This window comes from Colossoma macropomum, unplaced genomic scaffold, assembly GCF_904425465.1.
Source record: "Colossoma macropomum unplaced genomic scaffold, Colossoma_macropomum, whole genome shotgun sequence".
Lineage (NCBI taxonomy): Eukaryota > Metazoa > Chordata > Actinopteri > Characiformes > Serrasalmidae > Colossoma > Colossoma macropomum.
The window spans coordinates 54,913,242-54,939,717 of record NW_023494792.1 but is presented as its reverse complement, the minus strand read 5'-3'; the positions used below and the strand labels follow the sequence as shown (position 1 = coordinate 54,939,717).

Below are 26,476 nucleotides of genomic sequence, written 5' to 3'. Positions count from 1 at the left end.
ATCTTTGTACTATTTTTATAATGTAGTAAAATAGTAGGTGAGTAATCTATGTTTTAGTACTGATTATTTTATTTTATTATTTTATTATATTAAATGGATTATCAAAACTAATACAGTCACGTTGTAAGTTATAACACTGAAAATAATAATTTCCTTAAATTGTAATTGAAAAAGAAACCTTTGGGAAAAAATGAATAATCTCTCAGAAAATCTGTTAACTGATGACCTTTATCACATCAGACACAAAATGTTTTCATGAGGATAAGAAAGTTGGGTTAGGAGATCAAAGTAAGATCATAATCATTTTGATGGAATAACTTAATAAGAGGAACAGTTCAAAGAAAGTGTTAATGTGTAAAATTGTAATTGTAATTTATTTAGATCATGTTCACTGCAGTCTGTTGGCACAGTCCATGTGGATTTAAAACATTTCACTGAAGATTTTTCAGTTCACAATCCAGTGTGTTCTAACATTACTGTGATAACCGATCTACAGAATCGTTCACTAATTTATCAAGAGTATTGGATGCTATACAATGTTACTCAAACATTAGAGAACATTAGAGGTTAGAATTATAGCTTAGTTACAGGATAACATGAGATATTGCAACCTTAATAGGATCAGTACACTGTAGACACTGAGAGCCAGAGTGAACAGGCTGCTGTGGGGGTGGGGGTCATTGATGACAGCGGGGGTGAAGGCAATGATGATAGAGGCAGAGACAGCAGAGTGGTGTGTAGCAGTGATTTCAGTGGTATATCCGGCAGCAGAGACATCAGCTACAGCAGCGCTGAGCTCCTACAGTATTGGCACAGAGGAGTTTCAGTGAGAGCAGGGAAACGACAGTGAGCTGTTGCAGTTGCTGGTTTGTCATTGTGCAGAGTCTGTAGTGGTTGGACATTGTCACTTGAAGACTGTCCACTGTTCTCAGTAGAGCAGCTTGGCGGTCTACAGTAGTCTCATAAATCTCTGCTGGGAGGACAGTGCTCCTTGTCCTGTAGCCCTGGGGTTGATGTACTGGGCCATTCAGTGTTATGTCTTCATGGCCGTGGACCACTTCATAAAGTGGCATGTGGCATTCACAGTACTGGGCCAGAGCACTGTCACTTCTTCAGAGAGACTGCAGTGAGTTATTCTGCTGTTTCGAGCCTCCAAGGGAGCTTTGAAAACTTTGAGCAGACTATTTCTGCAGCCTGAGCACTAAGCTATTTTGCATTAAACCTTAATAGTCTTTGAAAACCATTCAAGGTGTTTTCTATGGTGTTTACAGTAGTTGGATAAAACAGGAACTGTGCAAATTTACTCCAAAATAAATGGTATAATTTTAGGCAAAGGAAGGTATATACTATAAGTTCCAAAAGAAGAAGAAAACTTCTAATTTCTAGGAAAGAAGTTAATTAAAAAGTAATGTAAAAGTTTTTTGTAATAAAAACCCACAGTGCCAAATCACCTTTGTTTGATTTATTCAAAGATCAGTTTTATGATCAAAACAGAAATAGTAGAAAAAGAAAAAAAATTACATATAAGAAAAATATGGAAATGTGTTACTGTTCTGTTGGCCTTCATTAAGGTTGAGGCGCAGTGTAAGTGTCCTCTCTCCTGGATTCTCTCTGTGACCTCAGAACATTCCAGTTTTATTCTCTCTGTATCTTTATACTCTGTGTTTAATGATCAGCACAGACCAGAGAGGAGTACAGAATTATCTCTCAGACCACAATAATATATTTCACATATTACACACTTCAATCATAAGAAACTCAACTTATAGAATTCAACGTACAGTCATTATCATTCCTGTGTGGATATAATCTAAAATTAATAGCATAATAATCACACAGTCATTACAGGCTTGCAAGTAGCATCAGAGAGGTCTGGAGTCTTTTATTCCAGAGTACATTGTGAAAAGTGGAACCATGTTTTTGAGATTAAAATTTATGCAAAATTTTGTTTTTGATCAACTTTTATTTGAAAAGGCTAAATATTAAATGAGTTATCTATGTTTTATAATTGCTTTATAAACATTTATTACGGCCTTCCTGATTTTACATGCAAACACTGAAAATAGACAATTATAATACAAATTTATTTCTGTTAAACAGCTTCACTTCTGACCAGAACATGTTTTGGTCCTTTATCCTCACAAATTATTTACAGTAAAAATTATTATTATTTTTGTATTAAAGCCCTTTTGCCACAAAACAACCATATCCTTAAATTGTAATTAAAATGAATGCTTTTGGCAACAAATGGATAATTTCTCCTAAAACCATTCAACTGATGACCTTTATCACACCAAAAACAAATTGTTTTCATGCAGATTAAAAATTTGGATAAAGAGATCAAAGTAAGATCATAATCTTACTTTAATGAAAAAGACTAATTTGATACATCAGTAAATGTTTCTAGGTGACAAAATCTGGTAGAACTCAAAGAAAATGTAAAAAAAAAAAAAAAATTTGGAATTTGTTCACAAATACTTGAAGGGTGTTCAACCCTGTATCCCATTTATGCTCCAAAAAAAAAAAATTCATGTCATTTCTTGTGTTTGAAGAGGTTTGAATGCAGTTTCCTGAGGAAAGGCTCTAGCTGTGAGCTCTCAGTCACATGATTCATCTCTGTCTGAGCCTCCTCCTCCATGTCATCATAATCTGTAAAACAAGTGCATTAAAACTCTTATACTGATACTATTAAAAACCACATCTTTCTTATAGGTAATGTATTAAAAAAAATAGAGCCATACCAGAATACGTCTATTTGATATGCAGGCTGCAATTCAGATCAAGTCGTTCTTTAAAAGCTTCTTTTCCATATTTACCAAAGCACCACCATAATGCTAACACGTTCTAGGTGGAGAAGAAGCTAGAGAGCTGCCAGTGGATACTGAATGACTTTATTTCAGTCTGATTCACCTTCATAGTAGTCATTAGTCCAGGACTCTTCAACTCTGGTCCTGGATGGCTGGAGTCCAGCACAGATTTCCCTGTTTTTCAATTTGGTGATTAAACAAATCTAATTGAACTCATCTATTAACTACTATGTTTAGTCTGTGTGTTTGAGCAGAGAAATCAACTCTGTTTTAGTTTTGAGTGTCTGCACTGTCCCATCATTCTTAGAACACACAGATGTAGAGAGGACTGATTACTTCCAATCCTGTCTAGATGGCAGTGTTGCACTAATCATGTCCAATTTTCTTCACACTTCTTACTCACTGATACAAACTGCACTTTTGAGTTTTCAACTAAAACAATTTATAAAATAGTCACCTGAACTGTCTGCACATGAATAAATATGTGCGCACTTCACTCTCCTCGTTCATATTCATCTAGAATGCAGTCACTTACCTTTAACCCCTCTGACATCCTGTCCATCAATGATGACACCATCACAGTTCTTTGCTGGGTCTGTTACAAACATGAGAACCTGGTGTTTTAACTGAGTTGATGCTTAAGCTTAAAATTATTTGTCCACATTAAAAAAAACAAAAAAAAAACATGCCTGTCATAATGTTGGAGTTTGGTCCCGCGGTAACAGCATCATCATAGTTATCTGTCATGTCTTCTGTCAAAATGTAGAGATAAATGTCATTAAATCAGCATCAGTATCATCAGTGACTGTGTTCATGTTTGAGATTACAGTATTGTTACATTACAAGTCAAACCTGTTACAACAGCCGAGCTCTGATCAGCAGTGATGACATCATCATAATCCTCTGTTACTTCATCTTCTTCTACAAATAGAGATATTTAAAAGACATTAAAATATATTTTACACAGTTGTATTTGTAAGGTTCAGACCATCAGTGAATATATGTATTTGATTAAATTCAATATTTAAGTTAAATTTGAGTTGTTTTTGTTTAAAAAATTAAAATCAATTTGTTTACTAAACATAACTCAATAAAAATGAATCCTTATCCATCTAAAATGCTATTTTAGTCAGATTTTGCCGATAAAAAAAATACTGCCTGCACTTGTGTGGACCACTGCTGCAAGGGTCAGTAAAGGTCTACAAATTATCCAGAAAGTCATTCAAATACAGATTATTCTATTTTATTATTATTCTATTCTATTTTCAGATTATTCTATTTTCATAACATTTGTAATGATTTTTCATTTCTACTTTTTCTAAACTAAAACCCCAAAACAGAAACACACCTGCTCCGCTATCAGAGATCTGTCCAGCAGTGATGACATCATCATAGTTCTCTGCTGTGTCCTCTTTTGCTGATTCACCTACAACAATTTAAAGCAGACTGACTTTACAAACAGTGCGATCATATTTTTACATTGTGGTTTGATGTTTAAAGATAAAATCAGGTGATTAATTTAGGAACTCACTTATCAGACCACTGGTGGTGACATCATCGTAATATTCTGCATTTACTCCAGTCAGAGACTTTTCTGAAAAAATGAGTGAAATATATCATTTTTAGTTACATTTGGGGAAAAAAAATTCTCATTCAGAGATATTTTAATGTATAAATTTCAGTGTGTAAATCCATTAAAATTATGCAGGAAATCATTCTGACAGGCACTTCTGATCTAGAGATTCAAAATCAAATATATACATATTTTTTAATCAAAGAAATAAATTAGATTCACTATTAAAGGCAATTTTACTCTGAAACACTAAAAAACTGAACAGTACTAGAAAAATGTAAAGAACTAAAATGTAACTGATTCAAAAGTAAATTGTTTTTTCATAAGTACTGTACACGTCTCAAGCAGAAGTAAAAGATTTCCCAGTGGCCTGTCCTGTCAGCTGGCCTGGACAGTCTGGCTAGATGATGTTACAACGTATGATGAACTAAACAACACAGTACAGCTTGTGAACACACTGACTCTGCAGTCTGTTTCGTGATTCACGTCTTTCTGCAGTGATGTAGCATGTAAAAAAAAAAACACTCATTACCCGCTTGAGTGCAGGGAATAAAGCTAACGAGTCTATGCTCATCGCATCTCACCAAATGGAGAAGAGGAGAAAAGGTAGCGTGGAGAGAGAAGGGGTGTAAAAAGAAAAGTCTTCACTTGAAGAAGAAGCTGCTAGGTGTTCAGTATTACTGTTTCATTAAGCAGGGCAGCGACAGGTGAGACGTGTAACAACTATTTCATTTTGTGTTTTGTAGCCTACAGCATTTTAACGTTAGCTGTTAAATATTCTCATTTGATGCTTCACTGTGCAGCCCAAATTCACAAAATATAGATAGATAATATTAAAAGTACAGTTTTGCCAATCAGTACGCAGCAGTTTGATTATTTGTGACTCTTGAGAGGATGTGTCTTGAGTACTTTTCAGCTAAGGCACTGCTCATTCGTGGATGTTTTAAAAGCATTTGTTATATGAAACAAGTGTGGATCTGATTTAGATGTCTTTTTTTTAATTAGCCGTACTGTATGATCATTAATCTACTGATCTACTTTTTAAAAACTAAATTAAAATTATGTGACATGCTTAATCGTTGATGTCTGAGCTTACACAACACTTTATCATCTTATCATCAAATAACTATTTTGTTGAAATTCAGCCACAGCAATTTAATTAACTATGACCATCCTTTGACAGTATGAAATGATTCATTGTATTCATTACAGGCCTTCATCATGCCCTACAATGAAAAAAGCCTTCGATATAAGATGCATCTGTGAATCGTTGCTCAGAATTAATCTCATCTCCTTGATTTCTCAATTCCTTTTAAAGAACTGGTACTTCTAAAGGTGTTGGATTTTGCTCTAGAGTTTACTATAAAGTCAGGGCCTGAAGAACATAAGGGTGAAGGATCGACCAAGCATCACTAAGAGTAATGAGACTGACCACTAACTCACTCATTCAGAATCTCTCTCACTCACTTACTCATGAACTCACTCACTCATTGACTCATTTGCTCACTTACTCATTTACTTGCTCACTTATTCATTCAGTCATTCACTCACTCAATCACTTATGAAACTTGAAACACATATAGTATGCATAGGCTGTACAACATAATCTACAGAATGTTTTGAAAATGTGCTTACCCGCTCATATATTCTATATATATTCATATATAGAAGGCTGAGAGTGAGAAGCACAATGAGAGGTCTAGAATGGAACTTCCTACTCTAAAACAAATGCCTTTAGAGTGACAACAGAGCAAAAAACCAGACTGGCAATCCTGGTTAAACACTAAGAGGCTGTTTTCTATATTTAACAAAGCAAATAAATCTACTAAGCCTTCTAGACTAGCTAGCTATCACTAACAAACTAGGCTATAATATAAGTCTTTTTTTGTTCAGTATTGTTGATGGAGTATGTCAATTTAGGATTAACAAAATTGGAAGTGAACTGAATTTTCATATTCGAAGGTGAGCAAACCGGTCAACGGGTCAAAATGGTGCCATCCATTTTATCTCAGCCCAGCTGTCTTTGTGGAGAACAGTGAATTGTTTTCACAGCAGGGGGTTCTCACCCCCCCTTCACCCCTCATTGCTCGCTAGCAGTATAACACAGAGTAACATTTTGCACACAGAGAGCCAGCAGTGTCCTAGTTAAATTGATAACAGAGTTATGCAAAAAAGTATTTTGATTACATTGTAGCATTCATTGCTATGAAAGAAGACAGCTTATGTACAAGTCATTGTGCATTATTATTAAGATGTAGTTGGGCACAGCTACGCTGTACCTACAGAGAGTTTTGTCTTACAACTCGCTCTAAGCCTCGCTACGTCTTGCTTTCTCAGCTATCAGCATTAGACTGATTGATTCCAGGTGAATGTGATTTTCACTCTGCTGGCGGAATGGCCACTAGAGGGCCTGCAGAAAGAGTTTAAAAATCTGGAGCTGGCTCAGTCTGCTCCAGTAAAGGAACATAAAGGCAAAAACTGTATATGAACTGCATTTCCTGTGTGCAGGGATGTAAAGGTATGATGGAGAATACAGATTAAACCAGAGATCCTCCCTTTTAAAGCTATAGCTGTTTAAGAGCAGTATGATCGACTGATAACTTGTTTGGTCAATTACTATCAATCAACTACACAAATACACTGACTCTCTCTCTCTCTCTCTCTCTCTCTCTCTCTCTCTCTCACACACACACAGACAAACTATAAACTCACAAATACATACACAGATAAACTATACACATGTATACACTCATAAACAACTCACACCCCCCACATACGCACATACACACACACAAACACACACCCCAGTGTCACTTTTTTGATCATTCACTAACTCATTTGGTCCCCAGGTTACAATAACTAAATTGGATACTCACTCCCTCACTCACTTACTTGGTTGTGAACTTGATCACTCAATCACTTGGTCATTCACTTGGTCACTCACTCATCATGTGGTCACTCACTTGGTCAATTGGTAACTCGGTCACTTAATCATTTGGTCACTCATTCTGTCACAAATTCAATCAGTCACTCACTTGGTCGATCACTTGATCATTCACTCAGACACTCGTTCAGTTGTTGACTTGGTTTCTTACTCAGTCACTTAGTCACTCAATCACTAACTTGGTCACTCACTCATTGCTCAGTCATTCACTCATTCAGCCACTAATTTGGTTACTTACGCAGTCACTCTTTCAGTTATTCTGTTACTGGATCACTAACTGAACACTCACTCAGTCACTCTGTAACTTAATCACTTTGTCATTCATTCATCACTCGGTCACTCACCTGGTGACCATGCAAAAACACACACACACAAACACACACGCACACACACACACAGTATTGCCCCTTCTCTGTCTCTCTCTCTCTCTCTCACACACACACAAACACACCTGCAGCTGTGTGGTTTGTCTGTATGTCCGTTTTACAGGAATTATACAGTTTAACTTCAGCTGCCGAATAGATGCTTATCAGCAGAAATAACACACTACACTACATGTAGATCTACTCTAACTGCACATTTCATCTAACATACACTAAACTCTCATTTTTTACAATCACTAAGAAGCATTTTTCAGTGCTAAGTTCACTTTTTCAGAACTCTTCACACTCCTCTCTGCAGAAACCTGCTGCCCAGCACAGCACTTGTACTCAAAATGCTCTACAGCTATAAAAACACTGCAGAAACATTGCAAAATACGTTAATTCCAATAAAACATCAACACTAGTGTTCTTACAACAGGAATACTGTGTCACTCACAGCACAATCACCTCAGACACACTAACCACTGTTGGCATTGTGGTAAATTCACTATTTTGTTTGAATCAATTAAGTATTAAAGAGTTTATTTACTCTGCAGTTTTATTTTATTTTATAATTAGTTTATTATTCCTTGGCTGATAAATAAGACTGTAAAGAGTCAAACAGGGCAGATGTTGATTTGAAGTTTGAATTGATTGACTATTACTTTTGTTCATCTTCAGTAAACTAAAACTTTGCCTTGCATTATGTCATTAAAAATATTTAATTGAGTTGAAGAAAACCAATTAAATTATATGTTACCACATAAAATATTTTTTAGGGTGAACTGGCAAACTGACTTTTTTTTACTCATTACATCAAAAAACATTACTAAATAGAACTGTATCTAAATTGTATTGGAACAAATATAGTAAGAGAAAGAAAACAAAGAAGACATAGAAAAAGTCACATACACTGTTCATTGTCACTCTACCTGACGTACATCATTTGGCCACATGCTCTCAATCACATCACACTTGCTTATTATGTGCTGGGCGCATAGTGGACCACCATCATGAACAAATTAACTCCAGAAGTCTCCCCTTTTTATAGATCAACACCTGGGTAAGATGTCAGCTCAGATAGGAATCAGTTGTCTCTGTAACCATTATTTTTTGGGCTTAGATTGGTGTCCGATACAGTATTTGTGTATGACAAATTGACATGCAGTTTTTTTTCATGTTGTGTCCTGGACTTCAGTGTAACAGTTGTGTAACACTGTACACAAGCATCTGCAAGCTGAACTACAGAAATACATAATTTTGTTAAAAGCTGATACTGAGAGAGAAGAGAATTAAGGAACTTTGGAAATTGTTTACTGAATGCATTCTGTATTCAAACATGGGCAAAAAACATTTGGTCCAAACACATTGTTGTTGTGCTAACTGTGTAAAGAGTATTGAAAAGGAGGACTTAGTGCTGAAAATGCCTGTCAGCAATTGTAAAAACCTGTAATATAATGAACTTCTTGTAGAATACTCCATGTATCACTCACCCCTTTGAGTCGAGTCATTTCTTTTAGTGATGGATCTGTGGTCAATCTCCTCATAGACTGCCTCAGTCAGAGTCTTACGCCTCCTCTTAGAGAGCACTGTGAGGGAGACAGAGAAAAACATGGAGTCAGTTCAGTAGAAGAGGAGACTGATGACAGACTGAAGGACTAATGATGTTTAGAGAATGTACAGAAAGTAGATTGTAGATGATCTCTGAATCTCTCTACCTCTCCTGAGCACTCTGTTCTGGTAAAACAGCACAACCAGAAGCACTAAGGCCAGGAAGAGCAGCACTCCCAGAACCAGGAGAGGCACTGGATAGATGGACGGAACAGCTAGTAAAAGAGTTTGTGGAGGAGTTGTTCTCTTTGCTGCCTGATCAACTGGACACAAAAATAACAGAAACTGTGTAGAGAACTGAACAATCTGTTAGAAAACATTTAGAAAAATGACAAAAAGTACCTGTGGTGGTTGATTTTACAGGTACCTTAGTAGATGGCACAGATATGCCTGTAAATAAAGAAACAATGCACAATTTCACAAGAATTTTTAGGAACACACAATATACGTATTAGTGTCACACGATCAGGGTTAAGAAGAAGGCCCAGTTCAATGTTTAGGTCTTAAATGCAAAGTCAACATTGTACTTAACATTGTACTGAATTCACTTATATTCTCAGAAGTCATGCCATTCACAAAGTTTTGACTGAGTCCTCTTTGAATACTTTTCTAACATGCCTGTAATCATCAGATTCCTCCACTCAGGGAGTGTCAGAAGCACAACCAATGTTACACAAGGTTCTTCTGCACATGCATGGAATTACGTTTCCACCAGTCCTCCAAATCTAAAACTTAAATAGTGCAGCTTAACGGACATTGTATATTAAGACCCATGTAAAATTGTTTTGATTGAAGATAGAAACTCCAAAGTTCAGCAGACTCCTCTGACCTGCACAGGTGACTCCAGTGTCCGGCCTGTGGGAGCAGTCAGTGTGGTTATTCAGGGAATGAGGACAGTCCCACAGGTGAATCTCATTCCCTCTACACTTCACTCTGTTCAGCCAGATAGTCCCTCCACCAGCACCAAAGACAGCACTCCTATCAGCACTCAGCGCCGACCCACAGCCCAGCTGCCTGCAGACCACCTGAGCCTCCCTGATGTCCCACAGATCAGCACAGATGGAGCCCCATGTTTTATTATGATACACCTCCAGCCTCCTAGAGCAGCTTCCATTACCTCCATTCAGCCTGAGAAGCAGGTGATCTACATCACACACATCACACAAGGAGATACAGAAACACTGACTTTGCAGGATAGTCACAGAATAATTTTAAGTACAGCTATAAGGAATGAAACTATTATTTAATTCTTTATTGTATATTATGATACAAAAGCCTTTAAATGTGTGAAAAGCAGGAGTAACACTGGTGATTAATCCTGTATTAAGTATTGAAAATATTGACTTTATTTGTTTGTAAGTGTCCTTACTTGAGCAATATCTCTGATGTGGAGATAAGGAGCATTTCACACGACTTTGCAGCACTTGACTTCCCTGATCTTTGAATATGTCAAAATAATTAATTTATATTTAGCTGTTAGACATTAATGTATTCTGTTTATACATTTTGACACTCCAGAACAAACACCAATTCTACACATTATGTTCATGTCAGCACAGAAATTCCCTACAAGTTGCCTACCTGAGCAGGTAATGTGAGCCACCTCATTGCGATTATCACAGTTGTTCTGTCTCCAGGGTGAAGATGGACAATGCCACAGAGTGGAGTCATGTTTCCTACATTTCAGATCATCCAGCCAGTTAGGAGCTGATTCCACTCTTGCTCTGGCAGGTTTCTCACTGCCAGATCTTCCACAGTTCAGCTCCTGACAGATCAAACTTGCTGTTTCTTCAGTCATTCCATTTACACACACATTACCCCAGGTTCCATTGTAGAACACTTCCAGATTCCCCTCACAGCCCTCAGTGAGTCTGAACTCTTTAAACTCTGCGAAAGAAAGAACACTTAACATGAGTCTTTATAATTAACATGCTTTTTAACATGTTTCAGGAAATGTTAATTCCTAGGGTGTCTATAGGCCAGTTTAAGGGTGGCTGCTCCCTAAATGTTACTTTGCTTCCCCCTCCAAATAATTGTGCATTATTAGTTGAAATAGTAAAATAAAATAAGTTGTACTATCATGTCTCAAAAAATACTGTGATAACAGGACAGTAGGAACTGGTCTTCTCTTGCTTGGTATTGTAGTGTTCCACATATTAAATGAGATCTTACATATCTCCTCATTTGTCTTTAGTTTGAGAAATGAGTAAGAACTTATACTTTCCTCTAAACTCCAAATTGGGCAAGTGTTCAGATTTACAAATATGGTGTGGGATATCCTGGGCATGGTTTCAGTTGCTAGGCTATGAAGCACCAACTGGGAGAACCAATTTGCAACAGCACCAGCCTGAGGCAGAACAGTGCTGCATCACTAATTGTTTAAGAATACTAAAGACAGAAGCTTGCCGTTTGGTGGGGGAAGCAGCTAAACAATGACCTTTCAGTTAATTTGCATTTGAGTGTCTATTTTACCCTAACAGACAGCATAAAGTTATAACAAATTTTCATATTTACATTAAGCATTGGTTTATACATTTTATCTTATGTACCTTTTTTTTCTCAGTGAATACTGTATATGTTAGAACTGTGAGCATAAACAGGCTCAAAAATAAAGAAAAGTAACAATCAGCACACTCTACCTGAACACACGACTCCTACATCCTCCTTGTGTCCACATTCATCCTCTCCACACAGCTGAAATCTGCAGTTCCACAGGGACGTCTCGTTCCCCTCACACTCCACCTCATTCAGCCATATAGCTCCAGTTCCAGGTCCAAACTGGGCTGGTACCAGAACACTGAGGGCCACTCCACACTGCAGCTGTCTGCAGACCACCTGTGCATCCTTAATATCCCACAAGTCATCACTCACTGTCCCCCATGAGCCACTGTGGAAAACCTCCAGCCTTCCTGCACAGTCTCCCCCAGAACCAACCAGCCTGATGGAGCTGTGAGCTGAGTTAAACTTACCTACACACACACACACACACACACACACACACAAAAGACTGAGATCAAGACAAAGATTTTAGTTGTTCCACATGATGGTTATTCTCATTATTTTGAGCTGAAGTTTGCACAATTACAGCAAATTCTAGATTATATTTAGTGAAACTATTGTTATCTGTTGTTCCTATTCATGTACAAAATGGTTACCAGAGCAGGTGACTGAGAGCTGTTCTCTGGAGCTGCAGCTGACTGCTTGTGCGCCGCTGCAGTTCCCCAGATGAGCTTCACTCCCAGAACAATTGAAACCCTTCACACACATGTGTCTGTGTTCAGGACTGGATGTAGAGGAGCTGGAAAAACTGATCACAGAGCCACAGCCCAGCTGTCTGCAGACCACAGAGGCCTCAGACTCACTCCAGGAGTCCAGCAGAACTCTCCTCCAGTCCTGCCTGAAGTACACCTGCACCTCCCCCTCACACTCCATCCCTCCAGACAACCGGACTCGCCCCTCATTAAACGCCAGAGAGGAATCTGAAGAGGAAAACTATCACTTAACTATAATATGTTATAATAATTGAGGGTGCTATAGATTTTCCCAGTCATTTCCTAACATGGTATAATTTGTTCTAAACAAGTTTTGAGATCTCACCACTGCAGATGACTCCAGCATCCTGTTTATGAGAGCATGCAGTTCGACTCCATGATGAAATGGGACATTTTGACAGGTGGGTTTCGTTCCCCTGACAATCAAACACATCAGCCCAGATCTGGCCAGTCCCCTCCCCAAACCAGTCTGACCCCAACACAGCCACAGCACTCCCACACTTCAGATGACCACAGAGGACACTGGCAGCTCTCATATCCCAGCTTACATCACACACTGTGCCCCACTCACTGAGGTACTGGAGCTCCACTCGACCAGAACAGGAGTCAAAGCCGTTAACTAGTCGAGTCTGAATGTGACCTGAATGAATGAAACATTACAAGAATTGACATGAATGAGGGAAATTCAGTGCCATGTATTGTGACAAGCAGTAACAATGTTCAGATAATCTATCTGAAAGAATAATACTTTACCAGCACACACCAGTCCCACATCACTGTCATGGGAGCAGTTGTGTTTGAGTAAAGATGATGTTGGACAGAAGTAAATCTGAGATTCGTTGCCTCTACACTGAAGCTCCTCTGACCACACCTGACCCTCCCCTTTGCCAAAAGCAGCTGCTCCCAGCACCTCCACAGGAAGCCCACAGCCCAGCTCTCGACACACAACCTCTGCATCCTGCTGGTCAAAGTCAGCATCACACACTGTGGACCAGGTCTCTCCATTAAGCACCTCCACTCTCCCAGAGCAGCGGTGAAAACCGTCAGTAAGTTTGGACTTTCTGTGACCTGTGAGTATTTTAATTACATTGAGACTGTGAATAGCTTATAAAATGTATCCTTTTAGAAAATCAGATGTCTTCCCACAGCATACATTGCATCACTGTAAAGCATCCAACACAGTGTGACGCGCTCGAAGGAAAGCGCCAACTGCCAGTTTTGTTAAGTCAGCTAACAGACGCCTGCACTGACTAGCATTGCGTTGAGTGATGGGGGAGAAGGGGGGGCCATCCTACCCACCCAGAGAGAGCGAGGCCAGTTGTGCTCTCTTGGTCTCCCGGCTATGGATGGCTGTAGCATCACCAGGGATCGAGCTCGCGATCTCCTGATGATAGGGCCAACACTTAGACAGTTGCGTCACTCGGGAGTCCTTGAGATGTATTCTTTTGTTATCCAAGATTTGGCCCCTAAATTTAAGGGCGCCATATACACTCCCTTGAACAGCTGTATTAAGTCTTGCGCCATAATATTTTGGAAATGAGGCCACTATCAAATATAAATAATTACATAAAAATACACAATTTTCCCAAATGATCAAATAAAATAAATAATATAAAATATTATATTATTTAAGCATATTTTATAAACATTTGTGAAATATTTCAGTATTAATGAAAACCAAGATAATTACGTATCATTAATATCAATGTTGTTGTTTATTTCATAACAGCATGATTCATTTATAATGATTGATTAAAATAAATGTGTTCACAGTCTGTAAAACTACTGATGATGCAGAATTGTCGGGACAAACCCTTGTATTTTTATTTTTGTCATTTTTCAGTTTTTGATATAATTTGAAAATGCCTGTTGGCCTTTATATTGTGTGTAAAACATGATGACCAGTCCAAACGAAACAGCCAAAAATTAGAAAAAGTGGAAAAAGTCTGGTTCCATTGACTTTTATTAAAAATAAAGGTTTTTTCCCTCTCCTGAAAAGTTACCATTTTAAAGATATAAGGTTTGTTCTGACAACAGCGACATGTAGTTACTTATATTTATAAGATCACAGCAGTACTGAAGTTTTGGGCAATTTTACACCAATAACCTACAGTCTTACCATTCACAACATAGATTTCTACAAAAATTAAAGTAAACTGCTTTCCTTATTTGAGAAAATCACACAAAATTTCCATGTTCAGCTCTAAGTATTTTTTTTAGTTTTGTCCAAATCATCCTAAATATTGAGTTTAAGTGCTTATAGTATGACTGAATATTTCACTGTAAATAAACTTTGTGTTAGTAAATCCGCACAAGAAAATTATTTTTGCCAAATTTAGGTTTTATGTAGAGGACCTGCATTTATACCAACCCTATAAATTTCATGAATTTATTATTAATTTCTGCATGCAATATTTCAAGCTATAATATGAGTTCCATTTTTTCCCAATGTAAAATCCATTTTTAGGCCTATTCTGTCTTAGATGTTAGAAAGTATTGAGACACTTTTGTTTTTTGTTATCAAATATACTTCCACATAATGTTATGAAATTGTATTTATGAATATGAACAAAAATGTGTGTATTCATAAACATAAACAAAGATATACTTTCACAAAAAAATACTGTAATTAGTTTTTGTGCTGCACTGTGTTTCAGTTTTGGCCAATTCTTCTTGGCAAATCTTCTGCGCTTTCCCAGGGTTTCAAGGGTTCCTTTGTTGGACTTGCAGTTTCGAAATCCTAAATAAATTTTTCAATGGGATTCAAGTCAGAGGATTGGCTTGGCCATGCAACCACCTTCAAAATAACCGTTTGCAGAGAAGCAGCCCCATATTATGATGCCTCCACCTCTATACTCTGCTGTGGGTATGCTGTTCTTGAGATCAAACCTCATTTATACAAACATGATAAGCAGAGTTATTGCCAGAGTTCTGTGTTGTTTCATTTGCTCAGAGTACATTGTTCCAAAAAATTTTGATTTGTATAAGTGCTCATGTGCAAATTTTAGACCCGCATCTCTCTGCTTCTTTTTTTACATAGGGGTTTTGTATGGGGTGTAGGAACAGAGATGATTGCAGTGCAGTTCATTGCTTATTGTTCTCTGTGTAACTGTTGTTCTTGCTACTTTTGGATCATCTTGCAAGTCATTTCTGAGTGACTGCTGGGTTCATAATACACCAAATGTTTTCACTGGGTGACAGGTCTGGACTGTAGGCAGGCCAGTTTAGCAGATTAGCGGACTCTTTTAATTCGGAGCCATCTTGTTGTTGTACATGCAGAATGTGGTTAGGCATATCTTACTGAAATAAGTTAGGCCTTCCCTGAAAGAGGATGGCAGCATATGTTGCCCCAAAACCTGTATCTGTCGTTCAGCAATAATGGTGCCTTCACAAATGTGCAAATCACCCAAGCCATGTGCACTAATGCACCCCCATACCATCATGAATGCTAGCTTATGAACTGTGTGCTGATAACAAGCTGAGTGGTTCCTCTCCTCTTTAGCCCAGAGGATGCCACATAAATGATTTCCAAAAAGAATTCCAAAAAAAATTGATTCATTGGATCACAGGAAACTTCTCCACTTCACTTCATGCCTAATTTTAAATGAGCTTGGATCCAGAAAAGACCACTCAACAGACGATCTCCACCACACTCCAGCTGACTCACACCCACCTGGACAATAAAGTCACCTACATCAGAATGCTGTTAATAGACATCAGTTCAGCATTCAGCACCTGATTGGAAAACTAAGCCTGCTGGGCCTGAACACCTCCCTCTGTAACATGGTCCTGGATTTCCTGAGGTCTGGAGGTCTGAGGTCTGGATTTGACTGAGGTCTCTCAGTCAGTCAGGATCGGTAACAACATTTCCAGCACCACCATACTGAGCACTGGTTGTGTGCTTAGTCCACTGCTGTTTACTCTGCTGACTCTGAATGTGTTCACCCCCCCACTGAACATCACTGGCCCTGCTGTGGAAATCGTCAGGAGCATCAAGTTCCGCCGTGTCCACATCACAGAGAACCTCAATTGGTCCCTCAAGACCAGCTCCACAGCCAAGAGAGCCCAGCAGCACCTCTACTTCCTGCAGAGACTGAAGAAAGCTCATCTACCCCCTGCCAACCTCACCCGGTTCTACAGGGGGACCATGGAGAGCATCTTGAGCAGCTGCATCATTGCCTGGTTTGGGAATTGCAATGCCTCTGACCGCAAGACCCTACAGCGAATAATGAGGGCAGCTGAGAAGACCATCGGGGTCTCTCTCCCCTCCATCATGGACATTTACACCGCACATGGCAATCGCAAAGCCACCAGCATCGTGGATGACCCCATCCATCCCTCACACAGACTTTTCTCACTGCTGCTGTCTAGTAGAAGGTACCAGAGCACACATGCCATGGAACAGCTTTGTTCGGCAAGCAATCAGGTTTTTAAACTCACAAGGACTGAACTGAAAACCCCCTCACACACATACTCTACCCTCACACACATACTCTAAACTCATACACACACGCATATTAGAGGCTGTTTAGGCCAAAATTCTAACTAAGCTCTCAAATTCAGTATCAAACCTCTCACATTCAGTATCAAACACTCACCATTAAACCTCTCACACTCACTATAAAACTCTTTCACACTCACGATCAAACCTCTCACACTTGCCATTAAAACTCAAACAAACCTCTCCCACTCACGATCAAACCCTCTCACACTCACTATCAAACCCTCTCACACTCACTATCAAACCTTCTTACACTCACTATCAAACCGTCTCCCACTCACCATCAAACCCTCTCCCACTCACCATCAAACCTTCTTACACTCACTATCAAACCCTCTCACACTCACTATAAAACTCTCTCACACTCACCATCAAACCCTCTCACACTCGTCATTAAACCTCTCACACTCACCATTAAACTCTCTCACACTCACCATCAAACCCTTTCACACTCGCCAATAAACCTCTCACACTCACCATCAAACCCTCTCACAATCACAATCAAACTCTCTCACACTCACCATCAAACCCTCTCACACTCATCATTAAACCTCTCACACTCACTATCAAACTCTCTCACACTCACCATCAAACCTCTAACACTCGCCAATAAACCTCTCACACTCACCATCAAACCCTCCCACAGTTACTATCAAACCCTCTCACACTCACTATCAAACCATCTTACACTCACTATCAAACCCTCTCACACTCACCATCAAACCTTCTTACACTCACTATCAAACCCTCTCACACTCACTATCAAACTCTCTCACACTCGCCATCAAACTCTCTCACACTCACCATCAAACCCTTTCACACTCGCCAATAAACCTCTCACACTCACTATCAAACCCTCTCACAATCACAATCAAACTCTCTCACACTCACCATCAAACCATCTCACACTTGACATTAAACCTCTCACACTATCAAACTCTCTCACACTCACCATCAAACCTCTCACACTTGCCATTAAACCTCTCACACTCACTATCAAAATCTCTCACACTCACCATCAAACCCTCCCACAGTCACTATCAAACCCTCTTACACTCACTATGAAACCTTCTTACACTCACTATCAAACCCTCTCACACTCACTATCAAATCCTCTCACACTATCAAACCCTCTCACACTCACTATCAAACCCTCTCACACTCACCATCAAACCCTCTCACACTCACTATCAAACCCTCTCACACTCACTATCAAATCCTCTCACACTCACTATCAAACCCTCTCACACTCACTATCAAACTCTCTCACACTCATCAAACTTGAGAATACACGTACCGCTATAGCACCAAAAAAACTTCATTCATATCTACAGCGCATTGTCTTTTAATCTGAAGAACCATTTCACCATGCAAAGAGCTCTTTAATTATGTAAATGGTTTTTTGTTACTTATGTTATTTTGTTCCTAGTTTTACATAGAACCACTGTCTTTACTAAAGGACCTTTGAAGAACTATCTGTTTATAAGAGCCAATGGGGGATGGGCATATTTGACTGAGCGAATCAGAAACTGCTAGTTTCAATGAAAGCTCTCTAGGCAAATCAGCCCATCAAGTTCTCTCATACACGCTATCAAGTGCTCTCATACTCACTGTCAGGAATGCCTTAGAGTTTTAATGGTGAGTGTGAGAGGGTTTGATAGTGAGTGTGAGAGAGTTTAATAGTGAGTGTGAGAGGTTTAATGACGAGTGTGAGAGGGTTTGATGGTGAGTCTGAGAGAGTTTGATAGTGTGAGAGGTTTAATGTCAAGTGTGAGATGGTTTGATGGTGAGTGTGAGAGAGTTTGATTGTGATTGTGAGAGGGTTTGACAGTGAGTGGGAGAGGTTTTGATAGTGAGTGGGAAAGAGTTTGATGGTGAGTGGGAGAGGGTTTGATAATGAGTGGGAGAGGGTTTGATAGTGAGTGTGAGAGAGTTTGAAAGTGTGTGAGAGGGTTTGATAGTGAGCATGAGAGAGTTTGATAGGGAGTGTGAGAGGGTTTGATGGTGAGTGTGAGAGAGCTTGATAGTGAGTTTGAGAGGGTTTGATAGTGAATGTGTGACAGTTTGATAGTGAGTGTGAGAGGGTTTGATAGTGAGTGTGAGAGAGTTTGATAGTGTGTGTGTGAGAGAGTTTGACAGTGAGTGTGAGAAGGTTTGATGGTGAGTGTGAGAGGGTTTGATGGTGAGTGTGAGAGAGTTTGATAGTGTGTATGTGAGAGAGTTTGATAGGGAGTGTGAGAAGGTTTGATGGTGAGTGGGAGAGGGTTTGATGGTGAGTGTGAGAGGGTTTGATCGTGAGTGGGAGAGGGTTTGATAGTGACTGTGATAGTGAGTGTGAGAGGTTATTTAGGATTTTTGGCCTCTGATACACACACATGCACCTCTTTTTGATGCTCTACTTGCACTGGAACTACTATTGCTGCTACTACTGTGTTTTCCTGAAGTATGTTCATTATGTTCAAATACACAGGGATTTATTCCCCTGCACCACTTTTTTTTCATTTTGTTGTTTTGCAGTTTGCAGGGTAATAGGGGTGAGGTAGGGTTTGGAAATCAAGAAGCCATGCAGTTGTTTCTAATTTGCAGAGTTATGCATATTCAAAAAATCATAATGAGCATAAAGTTATAAAGATTTTTAAGTAGTTTTGTGGGCATACCAACATTATACAAACATATACAAACCATTTATTATATGTTATTTATTTAATGATTATTTTCCACAGTTTAAAATCTTATTTTATGGCTAGTTTAATAATTAGGATTTTGGAATCATATATTCAGCAAGCACATAGGATGTGATGTTCTCGTGGCCATACTTTTGGTCATGTTGTGTATTATTCATTTTGAATTAAGTTGTGTGGTTACTTGTTACCCAATGTTTTACAATTTATAAAAAAAATGTTGTATGGTGTATATTATAGGCCTGTAATGTTATTTATAATATTTATTTACCTTCAATGTGTATTTATAAAATTTCTAATATTAATTTATATTCTTTTATAAAATTAAATCTGCGATGACAACAATACAATATAATAAACTATATTTAATGAATGTGATGACTGACTGCAGCTTACCTGAGCAGATGACTCCAGCATCTATGTAATGACCGCAGTTATTTTTACCCCATCCTGGTGATCTGCAATTCTTGAGTTTAGACTCTGATCCACTACAGTCCACATTATCCATCCAGATTGGTCCTGATCCTGGTCCAAAGTGCGCATCACTCAGTGCATCTACAGCCTCTCCACAGCGCAGCTCTCTACACACCACTGCAGCATCTCTCATATCCCAGTAATCACCACACACTGTTCCCCACTGTCCTCTATGAAGAACCTCCACTCTCCCAGCACAGCGACTGCCACCATGTACCAACCTCACACTGTCTGTATGTTAGAGGGGGGATGAGTATTTTAAAAAACAGCCCATCACAGCTCACATAATCTAAGAATAACAGGAAACTCTATATTTCTTACCAGCACACTCCAGTCCCACATCACTGTCATGGGAGCAATTTTGTTTGAGTGAAGGTGATGTTGGACAAAAGTGAATCTGAGATTCGTTGCCTCTACACTGAAGCTCCTCTGACCACACCTGACCCTCCCCTCTGCCAAAAGCAGCTGCTCTCAGCATCTCCACAGGAAGCCCACAGCCCAGCTCTCGACACACAACCTCTGCATCCTGCTGGTCAAAGTCAGCATCACACACTGTGGACCAGGTCTCTCCATGAAGCACCTCCACTCTCCCAGAGCAGTGAGAACCACCAACCAGCCTGACTCCTAAAATAAAAGTGGGGATTGTACAGTACTGTAGTTACAATTTATGAACCAGCTTGACTTCTAAAAGAATACATAATGTTAAAATTACTATTATTTTATGTAGTATTGGTTAATTTTTCTATTATGATATTATATTTTATTAAAATATATATTCTTGAATTAAAGCCTGAACAGATTTGAGAAGATAATATGTAAAACCATTTATCAGTAAGGATTTACTTGTTTAAAAAGCACCAACAGTGGAATAAGTTTAGAGTTTAGAGAACAGAGACTAAAATGAAACGAGGCTGTGATGTGTGGACCTGTTACAAGCTACTCTTGCTCCACGATACTGCCCTAGTTAGCAGTTGGTGCTAGTGCTAGCTTAGATTCAATTGTGGCTAACTACTAAAAGGTTTTCAATTTCAACTAGCCACTGACAGAAGTTAAGAAAAGAAAAACCCATATCTGAGCAAATCAGTGGTGTTAGAGTAGCAGACATAAAGAATCTAATCTTCTTTGTTACCCAATGTTTTACATTTTGTAAAAATTGTGTCATTTACCAATATTGAGAAACACTGATGCATAATATAGGCCTATTATTTTATTTACAAATTTATAATATTCATTTATATTCTTTTATAAAATGAATACGCTGTGAAGACAATGATACAGTTCACAGTGATGACTGACTGCAGCTTACCTGAGCAGATGACTCCAGCATCTTCATCATGACCGCAGTTATTTTTACCCCATCCTGGTGATCTACAGTTCTTGAGTTTAGATGTTGATCCACTACATTCCAAATTATCCACCCAGATCGGTCCTGATCCTGGTCCAAAGTGAGCATTACTCAGTGCAGCTACAGCCTCTCCACAGCCCAGCTCTCTACACACCACTGCAGCATCTCTCATATCCCAGTTATCATCACACACTGTTCCCCACTGTCCTCTATGAAGAACCTCCACTCTCCCAGCACAGCGACTGCTACCATTCACCAACCTCACACTGTCTGTACATTAGAGGGGGGATGACAGAGTATTTTAAAACATGGCCCATCACAGCTCACATAATCTAAGAATAACAGAAAACTCTATATTTCTTACCAGCACACACCAGTCCCACATCACTGTCATGGGAGCAGTTCTGTCTGAGTGAAGATGATGTTGGACAGAAGTAAATCTGAGATTCGTTGCCTCTGCACTGAAGCTCCTCTGACCACACCTGACCCTCCCCTCTGCCAAAAGCAGCTGCTCCCAGCACCTCCACAGGAAGCCCACAGCCCAGCTCTCGACACACAACCTCTGCATCCTGCTGGTCAAAGTCAGCATCACACACTGTGGACCAGGTCTCTCCATGAAGCACCTCCACTCTCCCAGAGCAGTGAGAACCACCAACCAGCTTGACTTCTAAAAGAATACATAATGTTAAAATTACTATTATTTTATGTAGTATTGGATACATTTTCTATTATGATATTATTTTTATAGCTAGCTAGCTAGACAGACAGACAGACAGACAGACAGACAGACAGACAGATAGATAGATAGATAGATAGATAGATAGATAGATAGATAGATACTTTATTGATTAGCTTAAACACATTTGAGAAGATGATATGTAAAACCATTTATCAGTAAGCATTTACTTGTTTAAAAAGCACTAAGAGCGGAATAAGTGCATGTTAACAAATAAACAATAAATCGTAATTTCATGTCTGTCTGTGTATTTTAATAACCATTTCCTAATGTGTCCTTAAGGAATCCCAGTGTTGACAGTTCCTATCTAATACCTAGTTTGGCTACACAATTCTTTTACTTAAAAAATAAAACCAGATGTGCCCTGTGAGCAACCAAACCTGTGTTCTAACTGAATTGTTGCAATAATTATATTAACTTTTTACAAAACAAGGAATTTAGGTCTGTGTATTTAAGTTTAATTGAATTTATTTCATTGACACTTCACACCAGTGAGGCTGGCCAGTTTAATGGGTTATGTACTAAGATTAACTAACGTGATATGACTGGCACAACTTAACCACTATTTGGCTTAAAGCTTTTTGTATGAAAATCAGTTTCCTCCAGGTAGAAGAAATGTAATAATCTTTAACTATATAACATGAGACAAAAGTGGAAACAAGCAGTGACCCCCCACTGGTCTTATTCTGGTCTTATTTTGGTGCTAAAGGGTTGTTGCATCTATCACAACAATTGCTTTTTGATGTCAAAATAGAACCTGTGACAGAGCAAACAGTAAATCTGCCCCAAAGTGTTCTCAGCCTTTTAGCAGGCAATACATATAACAATGAATAGACCACCATGATGACTGTATTCTATTACTTTCCAAAATACAAAATGTTGAGCGTGAGACAGTGAGAGAGAGAGAGTGAGGGAAAGAAGGAGAAAGAAAGATATGCAAAATATGCGACATGGTAGAGAGAGAGAGTCTGTGTGTGTGTGTGTGAGAGAGAGAGAGAGAGAGAGAGAGAGAGAGAGAGAGAGAGAGAGAGAAAGAAAGAAAGAAAGAAAGAAAGAAAGAAAGAAAGAAAGAAACAAAGAAACAAAGAAAGGTTAAAAAATGATCTCTCAATATTTTCTTGAGTTCTTGTAAATCTGAGATCAATTAAAATAATTTATTAGCAAACAAAGGAAGAAAGGGAGAGAAATAAACTGTAGGAGACTGACATGACTGAAGGAGCAGGTCTGATGGAGGTTAGTGATCAAGTGGAAAATGTTGAGAGAGTTGGTTAAACTTTTAGTTAAAATTAATTCCATGTTTAATTAATCTTAACAGAGAAAATATTTGTCACCATGACCATGAAATTCTGTTACCTAGCTTATTAAACATACCTACAGAGCAAAATCACAGTTTTCTGATTGTACCAACTGAGGCTGAACAGATGTATAATCTGTGTATTTGAATAGTATATTTAGGACCTTGCAGCTTATTTAAGAGAGCAGAGATAGCATTGCTTGATTTCAGTAGTTTTGCTTGATCTGAGTCTGTTGTAAGTGGGTGGGTATAGTGTTTGTTAAACCAGCTCTGTGATTAATACAAACTACAAAAAGACAGATCTACTGTGTGCCAGTTTGACCAAGTAACCATTTTTGATACATTATCTGCCCGTTGATACTCTAAACGTTAATGAGGAACAGATATTTTGGGGCCATTAAAAAGTTATCCTGGGGGAACATGCCCCCAGACCCCCATAGTTCAGGCTTAGCACCCTTATTCATAAACCTCTAGTGTTGCCCTGCTGTAGATGATGAAATTGCCAAGTGCTTTGCTATTTTACATTGAAAAATGTTATTCTTGACCTGCACTAGATGTTTTTAGCATTATATTTTACCAGTCTTTTGATGCCACATTTACGTTTTTTTTTTAAATATGTTGCTGACATCAAATGTAAAATTAGTATAAATTATTCAAAAACAATATTTGTTTTTTCACAGATTCAACCTTTGATATGCTGTCTTTGTAAAATTTTCAGTTAAATATACAGTTTAATTCATTTGCACATCAATGCATTCTGTTTTGTTTACGTTTTGCACAGTGTCCCAACTTTTTTGGAAACAGGGTTGTACTGACTGTAAGCTTAAATTTCATATTGGCTATAAAAAAAAAGAAAGAAGGTTAGATTTGGATGTCTGTTTCAGGATATAATAATAATTATAGTAATACTACTACTACTACTACTACTACTAATAATAATAATAATAATAAAAATAACAATAATTATTATTATTATTATTATTATTGTTATTATTATTATTATTATTATTATTGCTGTTGTTGTTGTTGTTTTGTTATTGTTGTTCACATTAACATCAACATCTCTACTAGATTTCATCTGCTCATTCCATTCAAATACACAGAACTTTATTCCTCTGCGCTATTTTTTTTTCTTTCATTTTGTTGTTTTGCAGTTTGCAGGGTAATAGGAGCTAGGCAGCATTTGGAAAACAAGAGGCCATGCAGGTGTTTCTAATTTGCAAAGTTATTCATTTCATATTCAATTATTTTCAAAAAAACCTCTAATATGCATTAAAAGTATAGAAATTCTTAAGTAGTTTAATGGGCATGCCAACATTATATAAACATATACAAACAATTTATTACATATTATTTATTTAATGATTATTTTCCACAGTTTAAATTATAATTTTATGGCTAGTATAATAATTAGGATTTTGGAATCATATATTCAGCAAGCACATATAAATATGATGTTCTGGTGGCCACATACTTTTGGTCATGTTGTGTTTTATTAATTTTGTATTAAGTTGTGTGGTTACTTGTTACCCAATGTTTTACATTTTGTAAAAATTGTGTCCTTTACCAATATTGAGAAACACTGATGCATAATATAGGCCTATTATTTTATTTACAATATTCATTTATTTTCAAAACATATTTACAAAATTTATAATTTTCATTTATATTCTTTTATAAAATGAATACGCTGTGAAGACAATGATACAGTTCACAGTGATGACTGACTGCAGCTTACCTGAGCAGATGACTCCAGCATCTTCATCATGACCGCAGTTATTTTTACCCCATTCTGGTGATCTACAGTTCTTGAGTTTAGACTCTGATCCACTACAGTCCACATTATCCAACCAGATCGGTCCTGATCCTGGTCCAAAGTGAGCATCACTCAGTGCAGCTACAGCCTCTCCACAGCGCAGCTCTCTACACACCACTGCAGCATCACTCATATCCCAGTAATCACCACACACTGTTCCCCACTGTCCTCTGTGAAGAACCTCCACTCTCCCAGCACAGCGACTGCCACCATCTACCAACCTGATACTGTCTGTATGTTAGAGGGGGGATGACAGAGTATTTTAAAACATGGTCCATCACAGCTCACATAATTTAAGAATAACAGGAAACTCTATATTTCTTACCAGCACACACCAGTCCCACATCACTGTCATGGGAGCAGTTGTGTTTGAGTGAAGGTGATGTTGGACAGAAGTAAATCTGAGATTCGTTGCCTCTACACTGAAGCTCCTCTGACCACACCTGACCCTCCCCTCTGCCAAAAGCAGCTGCTCTCAGCATCTCCACAGGAAGCCCACAGCCCAGCTCTCGACACACAACCTCTGCATCCTGCTGGTCAAAGTCAGCATCACACACTGTGGACCAGGTTTCTCCATGAAGCACCTCCACTCTCCCAGAGCAGTGAGAACCACCAACCAGCCTGACTCCTAAAATAAAAGTGGGGATTGTACAGTACTTTTGTTTCTCATGTCATTTATGAACCAGCTTGACTTCTAAAAGAATACATAATGTTAAAATTACTATTATTTTATGTAGTATTGGTTATTTTTTCTATTATGATATTATTTTTTATTAAAATATAGATTCTTAAACTAAAGACTAAACACATTTGAGAAGATGATATGTAAAACCATTTATCAGTAAGCATTTACTTTGAAGAGCACTAACCATGGAATAAGTACATATTAACAAATAAACAATATATTGTAATTTCATGTCTGTCTGTGTGTTTTAATAACCATTTCCTAATGTGTCCTTAAGAAATCCCAGTGTAAACAGTTCCTATCTAATACCTAGTTTGGCTACATGATTCTTTTACTTAAAAAATAAAATCAGATGTGCCCTGTGAGCAACCAAAC

At 38.2% G+C, this 26,476-nt stretch overlaps 1 protein-coding gene across 1 annotated transcript; it reads right to left on the bottom strand.

Annotated features, from left to right (window-relative positions):
* Positions 1 to 21,253: 21,253 nt before the first annotated feature.
* On the bottom strand, positions 21,254 to 26,006 carry LOC118811227 (soluble scavenger receptor cysteine-rich domain-containing protein SSC5D-like; the record flags this gene model as incomplete). Its single annotated transcript, XM_036575387.1, is given in 5 exon segments — positions 21,254 to 21,264; positions 21,532 to 21,840; positions 21,935 to 22,237; positions 25,339 to 25,643; positions 25,705 to 26,006. Coding segments are annotated over 5 exon segments (1,230 nt in total), but the record flags the coding sequence as incomplete, so codon positions are not given.
* Between the last annotated feature and the right edge of the window lie 470 nt (positions 26,007 to 26,476).